The sequence below is a fragment of the Passer montanus genome, unplaced genomic scaffold (assembly GCF_014805655.1).
Source record: "Passer montanus isolate IOZ18808 unplaced genomic scaffold, ASM1480565v1 scaffold95, whole genome shotgun sequence".
Classification (NCBI taxonomy): Eukaryota; Metazoa; Chordata; class Aves; order Passeriformes; family Passeridae; genus Passer; species Passer montanus.
Genome location: NW_024374923.1, coordinates 1,651,903 through 1,679,871, shown reverse-complemented (window position 1 = coordinate 1,679,871; position 27,969 = coordinate 1,651,903). Strand labels below are relative to the sequence as shown.

Here is a 27,969-nt window from a genome sequence, read left to right as displayed (position 1 = left end):
ATCAGTGGGTAATCAGTGGGTAAGGTTCATCCCCAGTGTATGCCTGTTAGCGTCAATGGACTTCACAAAAAGACTTACTTAAATCCTGGTTCAGCAGGATCTAGAACAAGTGTTTATTCAGCAAAGATCTTGTCTGACTCGTGACATCAACTGTTCTGTAGACGTCAAGACTAATTATGTGCATATATCTTCTTTCAAGGTTTGGGAGTTAGCGTCAGCCACTCAATCAATACTATTCATGACTAAACTAAATAAAAATCTAACCTAGCTCAAGTTTTGCTTAAGCTTACTGAAGTAAATATTGTACCAGTCTAAGGAAAAGCAGTTTTAAGTTGTTTGCTTTCCTTTAATACAAGACTTCTAAACAGAGGGAGGACATAACTAAGTTTATGGCAGCAAGTGTTCGTTCTTTACACCTGCACTCTACAGAGTAGCTTTTGGGCAGAGCAGCATCTGTGCTGCAGGAACAGCTGCAGGCTGGTCATACAAATGAAGAATGGGATATAGTAGGAACGCTATGAGGAAAGTATAGTTTCTTTTTAAGAAAATTCCAAAAGCAAACATAACTCCCCCCAGACCACCACCATCCAGGCTTTGTTCTTAATAACACAGTTCAGATAAGAAAACACATGTTCTCAAATTCCTTTACAAATACAAATACATAAGTCATTGTGGTACAAATATGAATCCTTGGAGAACTTGGTAACAGGAAGGGATATCAAGTGTCTGGCAGCATCCTAATGTTTCACTTCACTGGGTTTCGTACACCTTGATGCTGTAGTGCACTCAATAAACTTAGATAATGTTCTTAAAATATACAAAAGCCACAGGAAAATACTTTATTTTCCATTAAACCATAATTGTTCAAACAGGGCATTTTTGTTTGTCCATCTGCATCCTGAGCACCTATGCCACGTTTGAGAACAGAGCATGGGGAGTCTTAAGTAGCCCAGCTCAAACGTGGTTTTGTTGGATCCTGAGAAAAACTGTAGGAGATGCCAGGTCCTGCATTCTTCTGTTTCCAGGAAACCTGTGATGTCCTCATGGAATACCAACTCCGAGGCAAAATGCTCCTCTGAGCTTTTTTTAAAAACTGCTGACATTATTGAGCTACATGAAATTGTATAGACCTGTTCCATGACTGAACAGCTCTTATAAATTTTGGAATCTCTGGTGGTGATTAAGATCTTTATGGAGTGCAAATTAGCACAAATCTAGAATGGTGGTTAAAGCTAAGCTTATATGCATGGGGATCTTCTTAAAGGCTAACACAAAATCTTCTGGAGAATTAAGGGTCTGTGCCAACTTGTAGTTGACCTTAGCTCAAGTATCACTCTACTGGTATTTCCCTGTCTGAAATATTTCACTTAAGTGTCCTCTGGGCTATAACCTGAACCTATCACTATTTTTCCTGGCTGCAGTAAGTAAAAAGATACTTTCTTAACCTAATCAAATGAGCATTTCATGCTTCAGTTACCTTGCTCTTCAACCTCACAAATGACAGGAAGGTAGAGATGGTTTTAATAAAATAATACCTGGCTGCAAGATTTAGATAAATACAGAAATATGTGGATGCTTGTAAGGAGCATATGCAAAATACACAGAATTTTATTGAGGCCTTTGAAATAAAAATTGCCAAAACTAATCAGCAGTACAGATGTATTGCTGCTACTTAATGATAATATGGACATACGGACATACCTGTAAATAAAATGTCCCCTTAGGTTGAGCATATAGCATTAAAAAGCTATAATCCAAATTCTGTTTAGTTCTCCACCTAAACATAAGCAGCAAATTCTGATAAGCTTTTTGAGCAGGTTGCAAGAGTTATTTCTATAATAAGAGAACTTTTAAGCTCTGCATTTTTCGTCCATACAATAAAATTGTAAGGTTGTATATTCTGTATATTCCATTATTAAGTGCAAAAGGATTAATCTACAATCAATGCAAACATTTGTAAATAATTTTAGTTTCCTGTAAAAGTTAACATTAAATACACAAAAATAAATATTAAATAAACAAAAAAAATTATCTCCGTCAATGGAGCGTGAAACAAAATGTCTAACAAGTTATTAATGTCAAATAACTTAAAAGATTCTACTCATTATTTTATGAAGAGTAGAAGTAAAGACACATGGATTATTTAAAGATTAAAAAGTAAATGGTTTTACATATGAACAGCACAAGAGCAGGTTGATAACTGTAATTTTCAGGTTTAAATATAAACATGTATTATGTACTGTCTCTCATTTTACCAGAGGATGATGATGATGTTTGATAATCAACACTGAAAGACTACAGACTAATTTATCGGCATTTAATTAATGCGAACATATAAATGATCCGAATCTAATCACATCTAAAACTAAATTATAAGTATGTAAACTTTTTTATGGTCTATGGTATGAACACATAAGGTTTATCTAGAAAGCCAATATACATACACACACATATGTAAATAGACTAGCTGATTTCCTCCAGCCTAAACTCTTAGTACTGCAACTCTCTTGCTGCATTGTTGCAGTGGCTTCTGATAAATTAGTTCTTGTTGATGAAGAAAATTACTTTCCTCCAATAAATATTTTTTTAAGGTTATAATCTCTGTCTTACTGAATCTGCGGCATGGGAGTGAATGAAATCACCATTAAGAGTGTAGTAACAGTAGATAAAAATGCAATGATCACCATAAGTTAGGTCATTAATTAAACCCAGTAGTTGTCAGTGGCTAGCTAAAGGACCATATTGGCTGTGTGTTCACAGAGACTCTCCCTCATCAGTTACATTAAAGATTTTTCTATTTTTTCCTTTATGACAGATTATATAGCCTATCACTTGTTGGCATTATCCATCTGGTTTAAAACCTGTTGGATGCCTAGAGCCAAGACCTAAAGGAGATGCCTTGGCTCTCACCCTGAAGCTGATGTGCAGCATAGCATTTCTCAAGATCCCCTTTAAATTTTTTTTGCAAGTACAGATTAGGTCCTTTAGCTCTGAAACGCAAAGACATTATCAGTTCAACAACGCTGACATTTTCTGAATTTTCCATTTTACACTCTTAGCAAAAGTTCTTGGATTTTATACAGCAATCTTACCTTATTCGGTCCTCAGAATCTCCAAGTGTTGTCTTCAGGTTGGAAAGATCTGGGTAATAGGAAGCAGGAGGAGAAATAACCTCTAGTACTCCAGACTGGATTTCTCTGGGGAAGCTGGGAAGGGAATCCTAGTGAGAACCCGTTCCTCAAAAAGACTTTTGAGGGCAGCCAAAGAGAGCAGCTCCCCAAAGTTAGGTCTGCTCCTCCAGAAGTGGAATTCACCACTCTAGCGAAGAAACTGACTGCAAACTTGGAACCAAGAAGGGGCTTTTAACAACCATCAGAACAGATAGGTCAGGAACTCATCCAAGTCTCAGAAAACACTGGAGAGGAGTGTGTCTCAGAAATCCTGTCCCTCCTGCAGCTGTAGATGCTTACTAACAATCCAGAGATAGTTGCCAAAATGCAACAGTAATTAACAGCCAAACACACTACCTAGAACAACACACAACTGTTGGTCTTGCATGAGCGGTCCCAGTTTCCTTACCATTACTCCAACTCTAATTCTACTTTCTAAGCAAAATTATACTGTCCCACAGCAGGAGTTCAAAATGGGGAATCTGGGTCTAGTCTCTGCTCCAATAATTAAATTTTCCATTGACGAGACATTGAAAAAATGTGTGACCTATTTTGGGAGCCAAACTTGGAAGTCAAATCTCCCCTTTCCTCCAAAAAAACCACAAAACAACCAATCAAAAAATCTAAACAAAAAAACACCAACCCAACAAAAACAAACAATCAGGCCTCAGGTCCATAAATTGATAATTTTAAAACCCAAACACAAAACAGGTAGAGTAGTGGTTCCAAAACTGAGTTCCCATTTCCTATGATTAGTAAACAAAAGATAACACTAAAAATTAAACACATCAGAATACCAGCATTATGGGAAAAATATCAATCTGTGTAGCCCTGACAAAGCAAATACTCTGCAGTAATTTTTTTCAAAAGCCATAAAGCAGTAATTAAAATTCTCTGAGTGTTTCAATTGCTGTAGGTATTGTACCCTGGCAGTGCCAAGAAGGAATGCCTCTTCCCCTTGTCCTCTTTAGAGGGAGGATTAGCTGAGCTAAATCCTCTGAGGGCAGGAAATGATGAATATTACTTAGCTAATAGCCTCAGTATGAGGAGTCTTCTGGGGGAAACCCACACACAAAACACAGTCTGGGAAACCCTTGAGTGAAGGAGGATGTGCAGAAACCCTCAAATGTGGAAGGTCAACTCCTCCAGGGATCTTGTTCAAGGAAGATAAGAGCAAGCAGAACTGTAGTGGGAACCAAGCTTCCATTTGACATCTCTAGGGTTACTTTGGCAAGGAAAAGATTACCCATCTCATGTTTCCCATCATGTAATAGCATTTAAGATTATAAATGTAATCCCATTCCTGTCCCAAGTCTATTGCCTTCCTGAAAAATAGTAAAAAAAATGGAAACAAAGATGCCTGGGAAAACATGGCTGTGCTGTGGCACTAGGGGACATAGTTTAGTGGTGGCAGTGCTGGGCTAATGGTTGAACTCTATTGATCTTACAGGGCTTTTCCAACCTAAGGAATTCTGTGATTCTATGACAGATGCCAGATTACACTACAGGGTTGTGTAGTCACTGGGGACCTCATATATGCAACCTCAGGTGTATAAATTCCACCATTAATTTCGTGGGGAAAAGACTTAGGCTCAAGTAAATATTTATCAGAGATTTAAGCTGAGACCTTGTCTGGTTAGTTAAAGCATAATTATCAAATAAGAAATGAAAAATTAATTGATATACATACTTCTCAATTTCAGAGTGTGTAATGGCATACATATTGAGAGCGCACCTTTGCCTCAGTTCCATTTCAGTGTTGAAATGTTCTAGTTCTTTCCATAAAAGCTCCAAATATGTTCACACTGGTGATTGAGTGTAGGACTTACCTGGCTTTAACGCTTTCTGCAACACTCTTAACATACTCTGCATCCACCTAAAGAAAAGAAGGAAGGGTTTCATTAAAAGTCTCTCATTTTTGTGTGAAACAACACTTTGTATGGAATCTGTATATGCAAACACTTAATTTATTTTCCTTCCAAACAAATGTGGTATGTTACAGCAGCATTTCTAGTAAGGAACAGTATGGGCTTTTCAAGCCAACCAAACTTTCAATATAGCTCACTTTTGCTTCCAAGTATCTCCAGCTGACATTTTGGCACTTTATTTTTCACTGCTTTTGCAGAAGATCAAGCTATTTTCTGGCCAAAATTCTGTTCTGCTGTGCCAGTAAAGCACAGCCATATAACTATCAGCAAAAAAAAGAGCTGGTTTGGGTTAATAATTCAAAAGTCACAAAAGAGGCCTACGGCTGATGAGAAAAATCACCTAAGCAAAATATTCTAAAGCCAGCAATATTTACATTTTTTATTTAATTTCTTCCTAATATAACAAACTTACAGCTCTAACTTTGGAAATTTTGAAGACACTCATTACTGCTGTTTCATAAAAGTAACAATGTTAGTGTGCCAAACATATCTGTTAACTACATTTAGAGTGCAAAGTTTTATTTCTAAAACAACACAATAACTGTCTTAGGAGTTCAGATTTTTTCTTTAAATAAACAAATTGTTTAATATATAATTGTTACCAATTATAATTGTTACCAAACTTGTGGTAAGTAAAATAAAAGTGAAATACAGAACTGTGGTAAGAAAAAAAATACCCAGAACTTAAAACTCACTCTCAGTCAATAAGTTACTCAAGCTTAACCCATGATGTAAACATTCACCTTGATCTTTTAAAACTTTGTGGGAAAAAGGAAGGTGTGGATTCATGACCAGTGAACACACCTGTCCTTTTCCCATAATAAAATGTTCTTATCACCTCTCATCAGATCAGCATGCTTATCTGCTCCAATTTATTGCTGAAAAAATGGAAGCTGTGAGAACATGACTTTTGAGTTGGGAGAAAAGGGAGAGTAGGTCTTACAATGGCAGTTTAATCCTGAATTGGCTAATATGGACTATTTCTACAACCACAGCTTTGTTCCAAGTATCACATTAGGACTCTCCACAGTGGGAAACTATTCAAAAGTCAACCCTTAAAAACTCACAGAATCCTCTGAAGCCCTGTAATAAGAAGTTTACCTCAATGGCAGCCAGTCAAAGCTCATCACTGCCAAGGCTCTTCATTGTGAAATATGAACTGCAAGGCAAGTTCAGCTCCTTAAAACTATGCTGAAGAGGAACTACAGCCAATAAAATTAGTCCTCTGTACTCATCATTGTGATCCAAACAGAAAACTGGAAGTCATGGCCAAAATTAAAGTGAACTATACTCTGTTTGACACTTTTATACCAGCAAAAGTGATGACTAAATAATAAAAAATAGCAAACTGTTAATGAATATGTTAATTTAATGCGTTAATTTAATGCTGCCTATGGAAGAACAGAGAAGAATAAATATGAATTCTGAATAATTGCACAGTCATTTTACCTGCTAGAAGCTATTACTAGCTAATTCCTTTCTGCAGCCTTTTTTAAATTTTTTTTCTGATGTAATCAAGGTATTTTTGAGTGAGGGAAAAAAAAAAAATTATCCTTAATATCTTACCTTGAGCACTGTTTACTTTCCCAAACAGGCTCAAGGCTCTCAACAGTTTTCTTTTGCATGGGAAATGCCAAAACACATGCAGAAGGCTCCAATATGTCAAGATACTTTGCAAGACACATGTTATCAAACCAGAAGATATATAATTTGAATATTTGTTACACTAAGTTTACTGTCTTCATATTCTATGGCACTTTTCTGTGGAGGACATACGTTTCATTCTGGAAGCAGAAAACCTTACTTTCAAAGATAAATAATGAGTTCATATGGTTTTGATGGAAAATCTGATCCAAGGACTGTGTTGGTAAATGTAATAAGACTTTTTACTCTTAGATCATCTGCATAACAGGGTTTTTTTCCACATATGAACACTGAGGCACTAACTGCTCACCATCTCCTCCAGCCCTGAAGAAATCCCTCCCAAAGGCCAAGCTAGTATTTTGCTAGTACTATTGCAAATAGTATTTGCAAATAGTATTTGCACTGTGTTGCAACAGTATTTTTGTACTATTACATTGAGACATAAATCTCCATGTTTTCTTATCAGCATCCTGCATCTTTCCATGCACACATACCTCTGCTATAAAGATGATTATTACGCAGTCCTTCTTTTGCTCTTCAGATAGTTGGTACAGTAGGGAATGCAATGTATCAATCAGGTAATTTTGTTTTTCCCTTTTCACTGTAGGAATACCCATCACCAAGGAGACTGCAAAGAGAGAATGCCTCAAGCCATGTAACTTAAAGGGAAATTGAAATCACATTTTAATTTTGATTTGATGTGACCATGAAACTTGGAGACAGTTAATATTTCCTTAGCACTGTGATGGCATTTCCTCTACTACCTGGGAGGGGAGATACCTCCAGCTATGTTTAGTTTAGAGACACCTGTGTCTGTGTTACAAACACCAGGTCTACACTTGAGAACTTGGAGATACCCCTGCCTCTGGCAAACACGTAGGTGTTTGCTACTGAGATTCAAAAGTGAATATTGCACTACTCTAGTGAGCAGGTTCTCATAGGAAGTGAATGCTGTGTATTTCAGGAAGGAACCCAATTCAAAAATCCCTCTGGGCAGTTTAATTGATATGTATCAATGGTTTTCATAGCATCAATAAGAATAAAGAACTAAGATGTTACTGCAATTAAAAAGAAGGAACTGAAACTGTCTCTGGCAAGCACTCCACTAGTAGCAAACCTATGCTGTGTTACACCCTCAGATCATAACCAGGATGTCTCTTTTTTCATTAGTATGGGCATTACTTAAATCAGCAGCCAAACATAGCTCAGTAAAGCTGTGCAATCTTAGTCCTTGCAGATTATTTCTATTCACCAAAATCCCAGAAGGCTAGTGAGGAAGCAACAGTTTGAAATAAAACAGTAGGTGCAGTTAGTGACTTCCTTCTGACTTTGACTTCCATGTCAGTGTCAGCTCAAAAACCAAAGTGCCAATGTTCCTTTCCCAGCAATATCCCATTAAACCATTGGGGTTTGTTTCATTTTGTACACTGAAGGTCAACCTGTACTTATTAAACTGCAGTCTTGCTATTGTGATTTTCCTGTACAAATAAAACAAAAAAGGTTAAACATAGAGTATTTTTGTATTAGTGACACTGACCTATGGGCACTCCAGTGAGAATTCCAACACTAGATCACATTACTACAACTACACCTACTAATAAGTAGTCTGTGGAAAGTTATCCATTGTCATGAGCATGGCGCAGGGTTTGGGGTTTTTTTTAGTTAAATCAAAAACACTGCCAATGTTTCTTCATATAAAATCACCCTAGAGAAAAGTAAAAATTTCAACAAAACACAAAACTCAGCAAAATGGTTGACTAGTTTCTTCTTTGCTTACTATTTCTGCATGTTCCTTTTACCTGTCACATGACAGTTAGGACAATACATTTAAAATTTGTATTATAGTTCACTGGAATTCATTATGATTTCTACAGATGCCAGCTGATTTGTCATGTGGATGAAAAAGCTACATTGAAGATATATTAATATCCTTTAAATTATCACATCACCTTTCCCTTTGCTTCTCACATTGGCAAACTGAATACATTGCAAATTCGCCTTGGCTTCCTCATCCATACTAATTTTGTGGGGAAAAAATGTCAGCAACTGCATCTTAGCCATATGAACATATGATTTTAAAAAATAACCTTGTTTTTCAATTAAGATTATTTTATTACTGTTTCAAGGGGTTTTCAGAACACTTTGAGATAAAAACTTGAAATAGGGGTGGGCATTTTAAAAGCACTTTTGCTATTGCCATTAAAATTCATTCAGCTTGGCAACATTAGAAAGTTAAGGGAGAAAATCTATTCCAAACTTTTGAGTATGCTTCGTTGCTAGAAATTAATAAAAAATACAAACATATAGCAAATAGAAGCCAAACTTGATTTCCTACCTCCAGTTCTCTGTTGCCCAAAAATAACATTTGGGAAAATTGCATCTTCATATTTTCGAAGGTGAGGGAGATAGTAGTAGATATTTGTAAGATGCATGGGGAGTTTTCTGGGGAGGTTTAACTCTTTCCACTTGAAATCACCTTAAAGACACAACAAACACACAGATCCACATAAAGTAAAATGTAAGCTTTACATAAAGTAAAAAGCAAGCAGAGAAGCCTATTTCTTCACCTGTTTTGCCCATCTGAACATTGGCAGATTACTACACACAAGGTTATTCAATTTCTATTCCTCAGAAATTATTAAAACATTCCTCAGAAATGTTTTCTAATGCTGCTTCTCAGATTATGATTAATGTCATATAACATATATGACATTATATTAAATTGAGAATTTCCCAGTACAACTCCTTCCCACTCAGGTGGCGGTGCAGAGCTCCAAGCTTGAACATCCTGGGACACATTTCCCTATGCCTGCACACTTGCAAGACTGAGTCTTCTTAAAACACAGTAAGTAGTTATTTTAAAGGCAGCAGTAAAAAACTGTTTGGTTTTGTTGTTGTTTTTTAGTTTTTTTTAACACGGTTGGCAAAAAATTTTTAAATTAAAATAAACACAGGTTCTGATTAATAACTTTCTTAACTACTTAATAAACTTAAATGCTTTCCCCAAAAACTAACACATGGTGGTTTTTACAGCTCAAGCAAAAGTTCTCAGTTTATCAAATGTCCTATGGTAAAAAGAATGGCCACATACAGGCCTTTAAAAACTATTCAAGAAACAAAAGGCTACAGCAGTTAAGAGAAAAAAAAGGATTTTATTTTTCTTTACTACTTTAAAATAAACATGAAAGCAACAAAACGTTTATTGACTGGGACAGAAAGTTGCTTTTCCCAAGAAATGCATCTAAAATAACTCCCAAAATTTACCACCTTCAAAGTTACATACATGTATCACAAAAACCATCATCAGCTTCATTCACTCAGCTTAGATTAAGAAAAGCAGAGGCTTACTGAATGGGCAATATTTTAAGTTTTTCAACTTCCAAAAGATACTCCCACTGAAAATTAGTTCTAAAAAGAGATTTCCTACCTTACATAAAATACTTTAAAAAACCCTGAAGCAACCATATATATATCTGCCCAGACATTTTTCTATGAGAGAGAGAGACCCACAAGCCCTTCCACACTGTTAAGCCATTAAATATACTGGAATTTTGCTGCATAGAAACCACCTTCACAACTTTTCAAGGACTTTTCTTCTTAATTTGGAAGTAGTACCTATCAAATATTGGCAAGGGAGTTTAGTTCCATTGACTACAATAAACCTTTAATTTTGGTTGTATAATAAAACATGGATGGAATGGGAAGCAGAAGGGTAAGTAAAAATAAAAGGAAAATTATTCAGCAATTTTAAGAAATTTCTGCCTTAAATCCTGTGAACTGACAGATATAATAGTTTCTGAAATTTAGCTGGCTCCAATAAGAACCAAAAGCAGGGACAAGGAGAACTTGCACTCTCCTTTACTGCAATTTTGTGCATTAGGCAGTAACTGTTTGCCCACAGTATGTGGGGTTACTGGGGGCTGACAGCTCCTAAGGCCACCACCCTGCCTTTGTTTATAAAGTTCTGAACAGCCCAAATGAATTATTATCAGATAAACAGACAAAAAACTGGCAGGGGAGAGCAGGAGAAGAAACAACTCTGACTATACAAAGAAGAAATGCACCTTGTTCCTTCCTCCCCTTTAACAGTCCACGTTAATTCCCCATTTTAGTCTGATTATCAGCCTGCTGTACTGAATGAAAATAAGGATTGTTAAATGGCAGTTTTCAGTCACTCCCAGACTCTTTCTGAAGTTGGGGGATTCTGTGAAATGCCTCCAGCACAGAGATGCCTCTTCTAGTTCCCCTTCTCACTCCAGGGAAGAAGCTCTGCCAGTCTCAACAGGGAGGAAGACAGATCCTGCATAACTACATAATTTATTTTTACGTTACAAAATCAAACTGTCAATATATTGCATGTAACTAGAGTGTACAGATAGATAGAGATGTACAACAGTCTGTAAGGCAAGGTAGCTAAAAAGTTCTATTAATGGGAAGAAGCCAGAGCACTAAAATTTATATGTTGGTGTCCTAAGAATAAAGCCCCAACAAAACAACATAACAAAAACCAGAGAAAACCCCTACACACCTGTGTGGTTTCTTGTCATGTTCATTCTTCTTGCAATTATATGTTTAATTTCATCTAGGGCACTGCTCAGTTCGTGTGATCTTTTTTTATTTTCCTTGTCAGCATACAACAGTCTTTGCTGAAGTTCCAGCAAGTGGTGTTGGTACATATCTAAGTCATTTCCTGCAATAAGAACATAATTTATTTTCTAAAAGGTGATTTATGATGGAATGAAGCTCAGGAATAGGAGATGGTCCAGAAGATCACATCACCAAAGTGCATAAACAATAATAAAGTTTATTCAGGATAAGAAGTAGTTTGGAAGATTATTAAGGAGGTAGAGTTTAGGGAGCACAGCTGGGTAAAGGTAAATTGAAGAAAAAACGAAGGATACAAAATCCATAATAAGGAAAAAGTCAGTGAAAGACTGTGAGTTGCAGGGGAAGTTGCTCCTTTTTTCACCAAATAACAAACCATGATGATCCTTTTCACACTGAAAAGTACAATTAATGTAATGGCTTGTCTTGTGTTTCAAACACTATTAAGAATTAAACAGAGGTAGTAAAAACATTCAGTCTTCATCTATGACTTACAGTCTTCATCTATGAGTTTACAAAGCATTCAGTCTTCATCTATGAGTATGTTCAGAACTATTACTAAAGATGGTTAATATAAAGCAATACTTCAATAACATCACCCCTTTGCAACAGAGAGTAAAAAATGTAAAAGTGGACTTCTGCCTCATTTTGAAATGTTTTATAATGCTGCCTCTTTTATTGGTTTTGTTGTGGTTTATTTTGTTGGGTTTGACTTTTTCCTAGTTAAATGCTGTTATTTAGGTAACATATTATCCCATTCTATTTGTAGGCTGTGCTACATTTTATCTGTGGCAACTCTCGTTTTCTAGAACCCACCATTGTCTCTCTGGAAAAGTAAAAAGTAAATTCCCAGGGATTCTCACCTGTAAAATACACTACAAGCAAAATACAGAGGTAATGCAAATTTGTGAGGATTTGTAGAGGTGTTTCAACTGGAATTAGTTTGTATTTTGGATAAACAGGGATAACAATACAGTTTGTATTTTGGATAAAATTAAGGACTTTTGTTTATTTGCATTAAACACAAGTCCTTAATTTAATCAATAAAAGTGTGATTGAAAGACTGAAGTTTAAAACATCTAGGAAGAAAGTAGTTAGAAAAAACTAAGTAAACATGTGATGTGTATTGTCATTATTTACCTAATTAAAATTTCAAAGGATGTTTAATAAAATCCCATTAAATGAATGCTTCCTAAAATTTTTGACACTCTTAAAAAGGTTTTGACTTACAAAACAGGCATTTGTAGATATGAATATTTTATACTATGGAGCTACAAACATAAATTTAGCATTGCTGAAGGAAGGGGAAATCTGGATTATTTCAGCTGCATGCAACAAGACACTTCTACTTGACTGAAGTAGGCTTTCCTAAGAAAATCAGAGAATAAATTTAAAAAAATATGGTAGGTCGAAACAGATGAAGAGTCTATCTTTAAACAATATAAAATAGATCAAAATAGATTTCAAATTTAAAAATCTGTCACCAGGCATCAAGCTACAGAGCTAGAACCCCAAACAGGCTAATTTTTTTGGCATACATAAGGAAGATCCCTTTCATCAGATACCATGTATGAATATACTTTCTTGCATCATTTTCATAGCAAGAAAGTGATTCCAGATAGAACATCAATACACATAAACATGGTGGAAATTTATCTTGCATTTCCTAGACAAATCCAGAACTATAAGATAAATACACAATAATGGACATGAGTTTTTCTTTAAATTCCAATTTATGGAAGGAATTAGTAAAGAAATTGCAGACAAATAGTCCCTCTCTTCATAGTTCTGTCATAGTTCTCTCAGCTATGCATTGTCAGTGTGACTCAAAATGACCAGTGTCACCTCTGGGCTGACATTTTGGCAAACACCAAGTAATGGCAGCTGTATTTGCTTATTTACAGATGAGCCTACCAAAGTGTCACAGGTGCCTCTTGGAAATAAAATGTCAACACTCAACTCTCATTTAGTGCAGCCAAAGAAGCTGGCATTTGCAATCAGCCTTATCTATTTCTTCAGAAATAGAAGAGGGAAACTACATTTTTATGTCTTTCAGAATTGAACCCTCTCTCGAGACAGCAGAACATGATTGTTAGTAATCACTTATCTCATTTGTTTTCGATGGCTCAGGAAGCAAGGGTTTGACACAAGGAACATAAAATCCACTCACCCTGGGTGAAGAATTAATTTATTATAAAAATATGTAGTTTGAAATAGAACATTAAATGTTCTAAACTTTATTAGAGCACAGGTAAATAAGCAACATTGACTATTACTAAACTTCTGTTAAAAATGTGTGTTTAGAAAGTATTATGAAGCTAAACACCCAAAATATTTCAACAGTCATTTTGTTTAAATGGACTTGTGTGGATGAGCACGTGTGTGTGTGGAAAATGTTCTTTCAGTTGTGTGTGTGTGTGTGTGTGTGTGTGTGTGTGTGTGTGTGTGTGTGTGTGTGTGTGTGTGTGTGTGTGTGTAAAATGTTCTTTCAGCATCTAATGATCCACAGAGAACTAAAACAGCTGCTTACAATAGATTGCTTAGAAAGACACAGGGCATTTTTACAAATACAGTGCTTTCTGACAAGGAGGGTCAGGGAGATGGAGCTTTGGGGACAGCATGAAACACTCTGTGCCCAGCAACAGCCTGTGACTTGACTTAGCAATGCCTTGTCTAACAATGGTTCCATCAGCAACGAGGAGAGTCAGAATAAAACCAGAAAAGAGCAAGATGAGGACCTGTGGTGAAACTACAAAAAGCAAATGATGGTAAAGGAGATCCTGCAGAGAGACCCCAACAAATCAGACAGTTGGGCAATCCCCACTTGTAGGACATTCAATAAGGGAAAGTGCCAGATTCTGCATCTGGGATGGAGCAACCCTGGGTGCATGGACAGCCTGGGGAATGAGGGGCTGGAGAGCAGCGGTGTGCAAAGGGCCCTGGGGGTCCTGCTCGATGGAAAGCTGAGGGTGAGTCAGCAGTGCCCTGGCAGCCAGGAGGGCGACCCTGTCCTGGGGGGCACCAGGCACAGCATGGCCAGCTGGGCAAGGGAGGGGATTGTCCTGCTCTGCTCTGCACTGGGGCGGCCTCACCTCCAGTGCTGGGGGCAGTTTGGGGTGCCACAGTATAAAAAAGGCATGAAGCCATTAGAGAGAGTCCAAAGGAGGGGTCTGAAGGGAAAGCCTTATGAGAAGCAGCTTAAGCCACTTGGTCTGTTCAGCCTGAGAAGACTGAGGAGAGACCTCATTGTGGCTGAGTTTCCTTGTGAGGGGGAGTGGAGGGGCAGGCACCGATCTCTTCTCTGTGGTGACTGGTGACAGGACCCAAGGAAATGGCATGAAGTTGTGTCAGGGGACGTTTAGGTTGGGTATCAGGAAAACGTTCTTCACCCAAAGGGTGGTTGGGCACTGGAACAGGCTTCCCAGTGCAGTGGTCACATCACCAAGCCTGACAGAGTTCAAGAAGCTTTTGAACAACACTCTCAGGAACATGGTGTGATTATGTGCAAGGCCAGGAGTTGGACTCAACTATCCTTGTGTGTCCCTTCCATCTAAGAATATTCTGGGGTTCTATGTAAAGACTTCTTCTCCCCTTGGTGAGCTGAAGATGAATCCCTCTGATGGGCTTAGAGTGGTTCACTGAATTTCCTTTCTAAGAAAAGTCAATGGGACTACACTAGCCACAAGCCATGGGAGTAAAAAAAGACCCAGCCACCTCCCAGACACAGTGATGGCACTCAAAAGCTTTTGCAGTGAATTTTGAGCTCTACTGTAGCTTTCCTCTGACTGTTAACTACACATTGGCATATATACCTATGGATACTGTAATTCTAAGGCAGCAACATTTAAAATGGTTTAAAAGGCTCTCTTGTGTTATCTCCTAATAGATACATTTTACATTAAAAAAACTTTCTGCACTGCATATTGAAACTGTTTAGAAACAATAGCAATCTCTAAAGCAAATACTCATTCTCAAAGCCAACTGATTATTTCTCTTAGCTCCATACATACATGCTTCCTGTATGATCATAAATGCTTCAGTCTCATTAACGACTTCTGGCAATATCTAAGAGCTGTGGAACAATTCATCACTATCTCCTCCTAGCACTCAAACAGAAAATAAACAATAAGGAGAATTTGGAGTGGCAGAAAGGAGGGCAGAAAACACTTCAAAGTCTAGCAGTGAATCTTGTTCCTATTTCTTGATAACAAGCTAAATGCTTATCATACCCAAAGACTTTTTTCTTTTAGAAACTGAAATTTGGTTAATGGCCTCCTTAAAAGAAAACTGTATAAGCACACTAACTGCAAAAGTTCTTGTCATACTCTGTGCCTGGAACCACTGCTCACTGTTCAGGTTAATGAGGCATATTAAACCACTGAGGCATACATTGCACTAATGACTGGCAGTTTATTATCTATCCATAATTGATCTGAGATACCTTTCTGAATCTTGTTACATGCTTTGCATGTGCAGGTTTTGTGCTCTCTGAGTAAGGAAGAAAAAATAATTCCCCAAACAATGCCTCTGTCTCAGGTCAGAACAGCAAGTTCTTATGAGGCATATTAAACCACTGAGGCATACATTGCACTAATGACTGGCAGTTTATTATCTATCCATAATTGATCTGAGATACCTTTCTGAATCTTGTTACATGCTTTGCCTGCTCAGGTTTTGTGCTCTCTGAGTAAGGAAGGAAAAAAATTCCCCAAACAATGCCTCTGCCTCAGGTCAGAACAGCAAGTTCTTGGGCAAACACTTAAATTCAACAATGTGCATTACCTTTAACTATTTTGTTTAGAGTCTTACAGCACAGTATTATTTCTGTCTTCCAAAACATTAGAGACATCTACTTGCCATTGACAGTGCCCACATCAGGAGTTACAAGGCAGTAGAGAGACTTTGCATTAACCCAGGGACATCAAAGTACAGCACTGTGCATTTTGGAGCAGGGGAGAGAGGGTTTCTCTATTCCCATATGCCATTGACAGTGCCCACATCAGGAGTTACAAGGCAGTAGAGGGACGTTGCATTAACCCAGGGACATCAAAGAAAAGCACTCTGCCAGCATCTTGGAGCAGGGGAGAGAGGGTTCCTCTATTCCTACACAGGCCATACTGGGAAGAGGATCAGAATACTTTCAATATTAAAACAAACGCACACCTTGCAGAGTTAAAGCCAGATCAAAGTTAATAAGTGGATTTTAAAAACTCACAATATTGTCTAATGAACATGGACTCAGTCTTGAGTTTGGCACAGAATACTTTTACTGAACAATTTACATACTGTAACTGAAAATAGATAAGCAAACTTGTTTCAAAGAAAATACAATTTAAGCTCTAACAATATTTTCTGAAATGTTGGCAAACAATCCTCATTTTAGATTCAAGTCTTCTCCTATATTAGAATGTAGTGAAAAGTGATCTTAAAAAAAATCAGTCACAACATCACCATATAGGAAAGCAATATTATAGTAAGTGAAAAAGTATAGAAATTGAATGGATATTGTATAGAGTTTGGTCATAATTGGTATACTTTGGTTTTAAGGTAGTACTCATTCACTTCAAGCAATTGCTATTGCTTTGTTCTGGTTGGTATTTTAAATATTTAAATATTTTACTTTTCTTCCTGAGGTAGCAGCAACCACCAAATGATACACACATGTAGTTAAATGCCTAGCCACTGACTAAGGCATTTCTAGACAAAGCTCTGTTACCCAAGACTCAGTGTACAACACTAGGAAAGCAGAAGGTCATATGGTTACATTTGTCTAAGGTTATGACAAGACACTGTGCAGCAAAGACAGGTCTGAAATGCCCCCTTATCTCTTTCCTTACAAAACCCAACAATAACTGGCCTCCTTTTGTGCCACAAGATTTATGGCTAAGTTTCTCTACTCTTTAGGCACAGTCGTGCCTGAAGTAACAGTAAGAAGCAGCAGAATCTTTATTTAATAAATTACACATGTTGAAGCCAGTAAAACTACACAGCTTTTCGAAGTCTTGGATATGAATTTTGATATAAAAATTTGGATCAGTAAATACTGAGCTTTAACTGGACCCTTTGAGGCTGTTGTATGTTTGAGGGTTTTTAAAATGCCAAATGCAGAACTGCCCAAAGAAACTGAGTAAGCAACTGATGGACTGAAAAACTCTTTCCTTATCACACTGTGCATTTCAGCCACATCCCAAGTGCATGTTGAGGCAAAACCTGAATGTGCAATAACCTTTGTTTGCTCTCAGTGTTACTGGAAGGAAATGTACACGTGAAGGGAAGATGTAGCCTACCGGTCAGCTGGGACAGCTGGGAAAAGTGGTGGTTAAACACAGCCTAGCAGAAGACAGGAAGATTGGCTTCTGCACGTTCAGAAATCTGGATAAGCTGTATTGGCTGAAGTGAGAGCAGTGTAATTCAAGACTTCCTTATCAAATCTGTCGATTTGCCACTATTTTATTGAACCTTTGAGTCAGAGTATGCCAGTTGGGACTGGATAGGAAACCTGCAAAGAACTCCATGACAAATGGCAGAATCTCCTGGGGACCTGCGCTTGGCTGCACAGCTGAAACAAAGCATAACACCATAGGCAGAAGATTACTGGAAATACACCCCTCCCCCCCAAATTTGTGGAACAAATTCAAAATGCAGTTTTTAAAAAAATTATCATCCTTACTTCTGTGAATGTAATAGTTCATCCCGCCTCAAAGGAATAACTAAAGAATTTCAGGTTTCACACTGTTTGACACAATGTGTATATGCCTAGATCCTTGTGACATCATATTTCAGCATCAACTTCTCCTAACTTCCAGGCAAAGATTACTTTTAATTTTCTTGGACAAAGCATCCCACAAATTTAAGTGAAGAGGGCAGCAACATGTTACAAACCAATTCAAAGAGATTTAATCTTGTAACCCTTGAGAGCAACAGGAAGCACTGCCAAAATAGATGATCTGATTTACCTCATTGCTGTGAGTTACAAAAATTTCACTGCTATTCAGCATAGACATCAAAATTTCTTTTTATTCAGGAATACTGTTTCCTCTGAAGAAACTTCATGTATCATAATGGGTTTATAATATGGTTTTGCCTTCTGTTTTTCAAGTGGCAAAAAAATTACTGCCTCCTTACACTTACATTATTGTTTTTATATATGAGCGATTTTTTTTTTAATGGATTAGTATTTACATGGAAAACAATAGCTAAAACTGTGAGAGAAGCACTATGTATACTGTAAGTTGTATGTTATTTCTCAGAACTCCAAAACTATATGAAGAGTGTTTTTGTGAGAGCAGACAATTTTGGTCAGGTGAATTAACAAGTGAATTGTAACTCAGTTTCACAAGCAGAAACCTCTGCATCATCCTAAAAACAGCCTTTCCTATGCTCAGATACAAATTGCTTCAGACAGGTTTGGCTTGGGGCCTGGGGAGGGACCAAGAAGTTCACAGCAAAACCGTGTAGGACATGGAACAGGAATTGCTGCAGCAGTGCAGCTGACTGCTCACTAATAGCAGCCTGCATTCACAAGCACACTTGTGGGTGCTTTAGGAATCTTCACACTACTTTAGACACAGCATTTGCTTTCACTGAAGATCTGATCATTACCAGTTGTCTCCACAATTATTTTAATTTCTTAATTTTTTTTTCTGGCTGCAAAAATATCAGCATTTTTAGTATGAAACCTTTGCTTACATTTATAAAGCAATGGAAAAAGTGACTATAAAAACATCTTTCTAACCACAGTTAAAATATACACAGCATTATCCACAATAACTGAATTCTAGTCAATGTGATAGATTCTGATCTTTTATTTTTAAGTGAATGAGCGAGTAGCATCTTCCCTGCTATTCCAGTGTGAGTTACGTGTACTTGATGTTACTCTCACAACTCCAAGTCAATACTGAGGCTGCACATAATAATCAGCAGCAGCACCAAAGAGCCAATTATTATTGCTGTCTTGACAGTAAATACACTCCAACTCAAATCTCTCAAGCTACTTTTATTACAAGGTGTTTAAAGTCACTTTAGCTTAAAGGTGACTTAAGGTACTGATTTTTATTTGCACAGAATGTGGGACAGACCCAATATCTGATTCAAACTTCTAAAATTCAAGGGCTGAAAGGCTCTGAGACTGCAGACAAACTGAAGAACATTTCACATATTTTTATATTACATAAGTACTTGAAGCCACTGGTCTTGAGCTTGGGTGCCCTGTCCTAGTTTTACAAAGCTATTTACTATCACAAAATCACTGGTTTCAACAATTAACAAGACAGAAACTTGAGGGAATACTACAGACTACACAGCAATAGTAGTCTACACTGCTTAGTGTGATAGACTGTAGTCAAACAATCAAGAGCAGCCTAAACATTTCAATGGGCAGAGCAGAGAAGTTAACAAAATTTAGGGGAGATTTAACAGATGTATGAAAGAAAATGAGCCAAGAAAACATTTGACAAATGAGGGAAAGAGATGGGAGCTGACAAGATGCAACAGTACTCACAGTAACTGGTGGGCTAAATGAGAAGGGCATTAGAAAAGAAAATACACATTGTCGTTTGAGAGGCACCAAAAGTGGAAATTCCTATAGTGCTCTAAGCATGACAATGGAGAGCAAATTCAGCAGTGCAGAAGGAAAAAAACAGAGGTTGAACAACATCTAAGCAGAGATATCTGCCTGTTTTCAGAGCAAAATATTAATTTCAAACCGTTTTCTTAAACAAATACGCTGTGACAACAAAGAGCATTAGTGGGTTTGCTCCCAATAATTGTCTCTCTGCAGAAAAAGATAACAACCTTTGTTATTGTTATCTATGGCTGGCTGTTCTTAAGGTTTTCTGGATGGGTAGATAGCTTGTCTTCTAACACCCCTTGGGAGCAAAGACTATATTTTCAGTAAAACAAATATAATACCAAATCATTCACCACATACTACTACTCTCCTTTAGTTACTAATATTAACTATTTTATTTACACATTTGTGAGATTTACCAAGTTTAAGAGAGACTAAAGTCTAGAGACTAAAGACTTCACATATGCAATGGTCAAGTGTGCTACAAAACAGGTGCAAATAATAGTAATTAGGAAAATTATACCACCTGAGAAGAATTAGTTACTCAGTTTACTGTGGAAGAGGAGGCAGCTGTGGAAAGAGAAGTTAAGACAACACATACACCACGTTATCCCTCTTGCCCAAAACAAACAAACGAAACACAAACAAATAAAATCCCAAAGCAAAACAGCCCAGTATGGAATGTCATCAGAGAAAACGTCAAAAAGAAAGTGAAATGAAAATGTAATGTCAGTAATGAGGAGTCTCAAAACATGACCCACAGGACACAAGACACCACAATGGTAACTGCAGATTGGATGAACACTTTCATTCTGACCTCTCTTGGATCTCAGTCTCCTAAGATTTTTCCTAATTTTACTTCCCCACTCCTTGCAGGAGTGCCACTGAAGGAAACATAAAATGTTGTAAGGTAAACAACTATATAGTTGACCTGAAAGGCAGGAGGATCAGCACTGTCTTGACTCTATTCAATACGCCATTGTGGGGCCAAGATCTCTACCGCCACTTTTATTTGTTACAGGAATAATTAATATAAACCAATCATCTGCTAGCTGGAGTTTTGTTCATCCTAGAAATTACTTAGTGGTTTAATTCTTCTGCACCTATAAAACCAAACCCATTATAAAGGTGTATGTAGGAAGCACTCAAAGATCCACTCTCCCTCACCCCAAAGCAACCACCCCCTCACCCATAACAAGCCATGTCTGCAACTTATCAGTTTTATCTTTCCTGCACTGGTTTAGAGAATCTTAGACATGGTTTTATGAAGATCTATTTGGCATGTGCCACCTACATAACCTACTAAAAAGGTAGTGTATTATTTTAAAGTTTAGAAATAAAATATAAAAATTATGGGGTTTTTTTTCCCTCTGCATTCCAGACCTGGAAATATGCACAGGAAAACGTGACGATACGTGAGGCACAAATACAATTATAGGATGGACAATGCCACTTTATCCTCCCCAACAATAAAATCAAAACCACTTTAAAAGTGACAGCCACAGCAGTCACGTTTAGATTTTTCTTTCCATCTTAACGCAAGACGCTTGTTAGAAAAAAAGAGCTGAAAAAAATAAAAGAGAAAAAGAGAGGAAAAAGGTTAAAAAGAAACTTTTTTTTCTTAAATTTAGGGTTGTATTTTTAATAGGGCAAGCATGGCCTAAGGATCCCATCCTGTAAGCCGTTTCGCAAGGTTGTGCTGGGTGCAGTTAAGCCACGACCCCGGGGGAGCGGGCGAGACCCGCATGCCCAGCCTTACACGCTGCCGAGCCTCGGCGCCACACGGGTTCCTTACTGCCCGGCACGCCCGGAGAGCCCATGGGCTCCGGAGCTCCGGGAGGCGATGGGGCGACCCGCCGCGCTCCCCGTCCACCCCCGGCCATCCCGGCCGGAGGGGCACGGCCGCTGCCAGCGCGCCCCGGACAGCCGAGGGGGCACGGGGCACCCCCGCCGCCCGCTCTCACCTCGGCTCCCCTGCCACACCGCGAACCACAGCAGGGGGAAGGCGGCGCCGAGGCACAGCGCCGGCAGCACCTGCCCGAGCCGCAGCCGCATCTCCCGCGGGCGCTGCCCGCAAGGCCCCGCACGCCGCCGCCTCCGCCCGGGCAACGCGTTCGTCCTGCCCTGCCCTGCCCTGCCACCCCCTGCGCCAAGGGCGGGGCTGCCGAGCCCTCCCGCTGCACGTCGGGGTTCCCCGAGGAGCGGCTGACCCCGCTGCGCTTTGAGTGTCCCCACCGGCGGGCACCCGCTCCTCCTGCCGCCCGGCTTTCCCCGGGAGACACCAGCCTCGTGCCCGCGCCGGTTCCCACGGGGAAGCCCCTGGCAGAGCCCTGCCCTGCCCTCAGCTTTCCCGAAGCTCGGACCCACGCCGAAAAAACTCTTGCCTGAGGCAAGTATAGACTGTTCACGACAAAAACGTCTCGGACAGGTGATGTTTAGCCGAAGCCATAACATTGAAAGGAATAAGGTGAATGTGTCTTTACAAACAGGTGCTGTGAATCGGATTGCAGCTAGGGTCAGAGACTTGAATAAGGAAGTAACGAGAGAAACGACAAGTTTCAGAAAATGTTACTCATTGACAGGGACTACTGCTCAGCCAAGGTCATGCTTAATTCTCGAACTTCGAGGGAAAGGATAAATACTTGATAGAACTATCTTATGCAAGGGGTGGTGCATGTGTGTGTGCATGTTAAGAGGGACGTGTAGTAGGCAAATTGGGAAGTCTGGACCTTCCAAGTACCTCAGCCAATGGAAAAAGAAAGTGGGTGATGTGGTTGGGAAAATCAGGATAATAAGGGGGCTGTGTCCTCCAACAGTTTGAGAGACCCCATGGGAAATGCCTCATAGCCTCTCCCTTTGTTCATGAATAAAGTTACAGGACTCCTCTGTCTCCTTTTTGAACACAAACCTCTTGTGACGTGAATTTTTTCTGCACAGCATTGTAATGGTCAACATTATTTTGCTCATTCAAAACCAATTGGGCTTTTGTTTTTACACTGCTTGTGAGATTGTATCGGGAAGCCGAGATGCGTACCATTAATACATGCATTTAGCACAGTCACAGAATCAGGCAAATAAACCAAGCTTTTCAGTTCACCTTTAAAGAGGAAGGAGGGCAAGCAGCTGCAAAATCCAACCCGATCAAAGTCTAATGGTACCCTGGTACCGCTACCCTGATAACAGTATTATATGCAGCCGTTGCACCTTGCTCCACACGTGCCTTTCCATTCAGACATGCACACCTGTTGCCCGTTTAGGTCTTCAGCAATCCAAAAGAAAACAAAAAATTAGTCACTGCTTAGAATACATCTTCTACAATAATAGTTTATAAAGGGAACAGATACCTCATTTACCAAGGTTCCTGGAACCACTTAGAGCAACAGAGTTCTAATAGAACCACCTACATTTTATGGACAAACATGTTCCTCCTTCTTATATCTGATTAGCAGGTATTTAGTGGCTTTTGCTTTGAAAAGTTCTCTACCTGCTCACAAATCTACTTTTCATTCTACAGCTATGATAAAGAAAATATGCTTTCCTCTTCTGTGTGGCAAACATGCAAAGGACAGCTTCAGAAATCAGACTGGGCTTGGGTAGCTCTCAAAAGCAGCAAGCTTTTTGCTATCTAAACTGTTGTCTACTTCTTAATGTATTACTAGCATATATAATTCATTACCTTATTTAGCCAGAGGACATAGTAATTTAGACAATTTGTTTTCTAAAAATATGCTTGTATTATTAATATAAGTATCTCTTCCTTCCTTTTCTCTATTTGCTCACTTAACAATTTATCTCATTTTTTACCAAACCCCCAAATCATTTTGTGTGCAAAATGAATGGTGTGGTGCAAAGCAATGGCAAACCCTACAACAGTTGTGTCCAGACACAGATGTGCTGTAGCCCTAATGTCACTGCTGCCTTTATGTGCTACTCTTATACTAACAACAGTATAACTATGTCCATTTTGGAAATTTTAGACCTCATAAATTGTATATTGCTGCTCTGGCAAGGTTAGCATGACCTTCCTGTTTTTGAATTCTGATATGGATGGGTTTATATCTCTGTTTACTAATTACTTTGAATTATAAATGTTATTATTCATTAAAAATGCAGGAGACTGCTAGTAGCCTGCATCAGTATATATGTGAACTAAAAATCTCAGTGTGGCTCCATAAATTGCCATGAAGCCTTGAGTTAGACCTCATTATTCCTGTCCTGTAGGCATTTCTGATGAACTTCCCTCCACCTTCTGTTTCAGTGCCATTGAAATATTTTACTGAGAAATCTTCTTTGAGCTGCACTTTGGATATGCATTTAGAATTGGCTAATAAGATGCAATGCAATCACAACACAATCCTCTTCTCCTACTGCCTCCCCATCACCATGTCCCTCTCCCACTTAATAAACTAAAAGCTCAGGGCATGAATTTTGATGGAGGGTCAATGTAGATTTTGGCACATTTGCAGTAAAATAGAGATTTAGAACTAAGAGGAACAAATGAGCATTAAATACCCCCCAAATAATGAATAAAATGTCTTTATTGGTTGGTGTTCTATCTGTAATAAAGCCAAAGTGAACACGTAAATGATGTGGTCAAACTGCTGAAGATAGGATTTGCAGAAATCTAACACACATTTTATTTTAGCTTATGTTCAGAGCAAGTAAGGAAAAAAAAAAAAAAGACAAGACCATAGACTAGGTCATTAACTTTCAATGAGGTAGTGCATTAAATGTTCCTCAAAAAAAATAATCAAAAGTCTCTTGACTGAAACTGTCATGAACTTCCACTGCACTTGGACCTACTTGCAAATAGGGTCCCTTATCTGCTTCATGCTTTCACAGGATCTCTCTCCCAGGACTCTCCTCATGTTATTTCACATGCTGAAGAACTGTGTATAACTGGAATAAGTTGTGTTTGGGTTTTGGGGGGTGATAATTGTTTCAGAGCAGTTTTACCTCCCATCAGCAGACTTTCTGCATTTTTGACAAATGGATTATGTTTAAAAAGACTCTACAGAAGAACACGTTGCTGAATAACCTGTAATATTTAACACCAAGAAAGTGATTCAGTGGACTGGCTCTCCTTACCAGCAAGAGAGAGTTCCTAAGCTTGTCCTTGTGCTTTGTAAGTGAATGTCTCTTCTTGCTCAGATGATTGCTCCACATTTTTATACTGTTTTCACACATCCCTGTGTAAGCAAGGGTAGAGAAACGAAACATTAAAATAAATATTTGATATAATACAGGCTTCTGGCTGAGCCAAGCAGATTATTTTCCATGTCCTTCACCTGCAAAGGTATAGGAACAAAGAATAACTACCAGTAGTAATACGTGATAGCTGCTGCCATGGAAAGTTTTCTGACTAGAGAGAGATCCAACTGCTGGTTATTTGCCCTGCTGGTCACCCCATAAATGGGATTTCAAAAAGTAAACAGGTTATGATCTTTACTTCAGCCAAAGTCTCTGTGAAGGTAAAATTTGAAGGAAAATACCGAACACAAGAGGAAGGTGGATTTTTTTTTTTTAAGCTACTGTATGGTATTTTTGACTGTCTTAATATAATTTATTAATTGACTGCACATAATGATACAGAAGCATCTTGCATGATCCCAGTGCTAACATTTATACGAAATCAAACATGCTTGCTGTCTTGCAATTTACAAAAAGCTGTGAAAAAAACTGTCAAAAAAACATGCTGTAATATTTTAAATCATTAATTGGTTACAGATTTTACTTTAAAATACAGATTTAAAGCGAAGAAAACATCGTATGAGCAAAAATAAGTGTAGGACTAAAACTTGCATCTTTTAAACACATTTCAGAAGTGCTTCATTTAAACCAACACCTTAAAATCTCTCAAGCTTACCTCAACAAATCTAATTATATCACAGAGAAGTGTTGGGCAATGTACTGTCAACACCAGATATTCTACACATCACTGCTGGAGACTGGAAGCAAAGAGAGCTGATAAAACAATAATCCTGTACTGTGTGTATGTATTGTTACAGTAAATCACAATAGAAAGTGGAACAAATTCCAGAAACTGTAGTAAAGGTTTCTTTGGTTATTAACATTCTACACAAAATGTAATTTCTGTTTAAGCATAAATATAATGTCGTATTTGTATGAAGCTATTTAACCCCTTAAAAGATCCCATGGAAAGGGAAACCCTTGAAGCAGCAGCAGCAGAGTTTAATTTTGTTATTGAAAAATCAAGAGTCTCATCAGCTAGAAATCCCCTGTATTATTTGTGCACACACACACTTAAAGGAAGCACCTGCTGGACTTCCTAAAATTTCATTAGCTCAGACTTCTAATAAACTACCTCAGTGAAATCCATGTGTGGGCATAAAGACTGTCAGGAAGGACCTGACCACCCTTACATTTCTTCACATTATTGCAATTCTTCTGTCTTCCCAATATCAAAATAATGCTCTTCAGCTGCTGGTGTAGCCAGGACTCCTCTGACAAGATTATTTCAGCCTAGCTATGTTTAAATATCACCACAGCAGTGCGCTGCCAAGTTGTCAGATGGGAGGTATAGCACAATCTTTTTTTCCCCAAGTATTTGCTCAGAATTGTTTCATATACAAACTAGGTGGGACCTATAGTTCACACCCAGCTCCTGCAATACAGACAAATTTATTTCCTCCAGTTTCTGTTACTAGTTCTAAGGCACTGGATCTTTGATTTTTTTAATATATGTTTCCTGGGGTTTGGCTACCTCGGAACAACTTATATATAAGTAATGTGATAAAATCATCATGTCATCTTGTCACCAAGTAAGAATACTTTTAAACAGAGATAAATACTTTCAAGCTTATTTTCACCCCGTGCTCCAGGGCTTTGAAAGTCAGATTGCTCACTAAGCATTTACATTGCCTCTTAACATGCAACATGCACCACCACTCCTCACAGTTTCTAAATGTAGGAATGAGATATGCAAACAACTGAAGTTCACACATCAATGGTTTCCCCACATGAAACTATGCACCCCTGTGAGCGTAGGAACCCAGAGAGAGGATGCCAAACAAGTTGGTCTATGCTCTGAAATGCTCTGTGGGACATAGGCCATCAGACCTGCTGTGTGGCTTTTGATGTAGTGTAAAAGTAAGTTCAATTTCCACACATCAAAAAATATATCAGAATGCAGTCAAGCAAGTCTGCCAGCTCCCTTACAACACTCCAAATTTTGCATACAATTCCATGTTCAACCCATGCTTACTGAAGCAATCAATTACAATACAATGGAAGTAGTGACTGAAACTAAATGGAACACTCAGGCTGAACTTTCATTCAGCAAAGGCAAGGCAAGATCCATGGTAACACACTCCTTAAAATCATCTAGCCCAACTGTTGCAAGATGTGAAATATGTAAAAATTTTCTTAAGAAAGAATAGCCTTTGGTGTTTTGATCTTTATCTACTTTCAAGCCTAATCAGCAGGAGGGGAGATTTAAGTAATGAAACAGAGAGCACCCAACAAGCTCTAGGTGATGTCCAGGTGTTCTACCAAAAATTATTTTTTGGTAACTTGTTAAGGTTTAGGGCTGGACAGGCTTCAGTGTTCTCAGACCCAGGGAACAAGGCTGGGGAAGAAGGATGTGCCACTGCGGACAGAGTGGATGTCCCACAGTGCACACCACGAATGCAGAATTCAGGGGCCACAAGGACACCTGGCAGAATCCCCAAGACAAGGAAGAAACGAACGAAGACAACTTGGTAATTGTGCTGAAATCGGCTCCAGCTGGGTGACAGGGAATTCCGGCAGGGGCAGATCCCGACCGACCCACGGAGCAGCGACACAAAAACCCACGGGGCACGAAGGAGACAGGGACTGAGCACGGGACTGATCAGCACCAGAGGTGGCAGAACCATTAACCAGCACAAACAGAATACTGATTAACAAGAGAATCGTGTGACTTGCAACTAATGAACACTAATCACTTTGTTTGCTAAAATGTATAAATAGTAGAAGTTCTGACAGTTGGAGCGCTTGATCTGTGGATTAACCAGCCAGGCTTGTGCAACACTGAAACAGATACTCGATGTCC

General features: G+C 38.6%; 2 protein-coding genes across 2 annotated transcripts in view; one reads left to right on the top strand and one right to left on the bottom strand.

The window, feature by feature from the left end:
• MGAT4D (MGAT4 family member D) overlaps positions 1–22,114 on the bottom strand; it is a 35,966-nt gene extending 13,852 nt beyond the window's left edge. The window contains exons 1-7 of the mRNA XM_039696142.1: positions 21,881–22,114; positions 11,271–11,432; positions 9,078–9,218; positions 7,237–7,370; positions 5,000–5,046; positions 3,093–3,206; positions 1,702–1,777 (exon numbers count right to left, since the gene is read on the bottom strand). Coding sequence (XP_039552076.1) covers positions 1,702–1,777; positions 3,093–3,206; positions 5,000–5,046; positions 7,237–7,370; positions 9,078–9,218; positions 11,271–11,432; positions 21,881–21,971 — 765 coding nt within the window. The 5' untranslated portion in view covers positions 21,972–22,114. The remainder of the gene's footprint in view (positions 1–1,701; positions 1,778–3,092; positions 3,207–4,999; positions 5,047–7,236; positions 7,371–9,077; positions 9,219–11,270; positions 11,433–21,880) is intronic.
• SCOC (short coiled-coil protein) overlaps positions 1–27,969 on the top strand; it is a 702,416-nt gene that overhangs the window by 55,557 nt on the left and 618,890 nt on the right. The window lies entirely within an intron of this gene.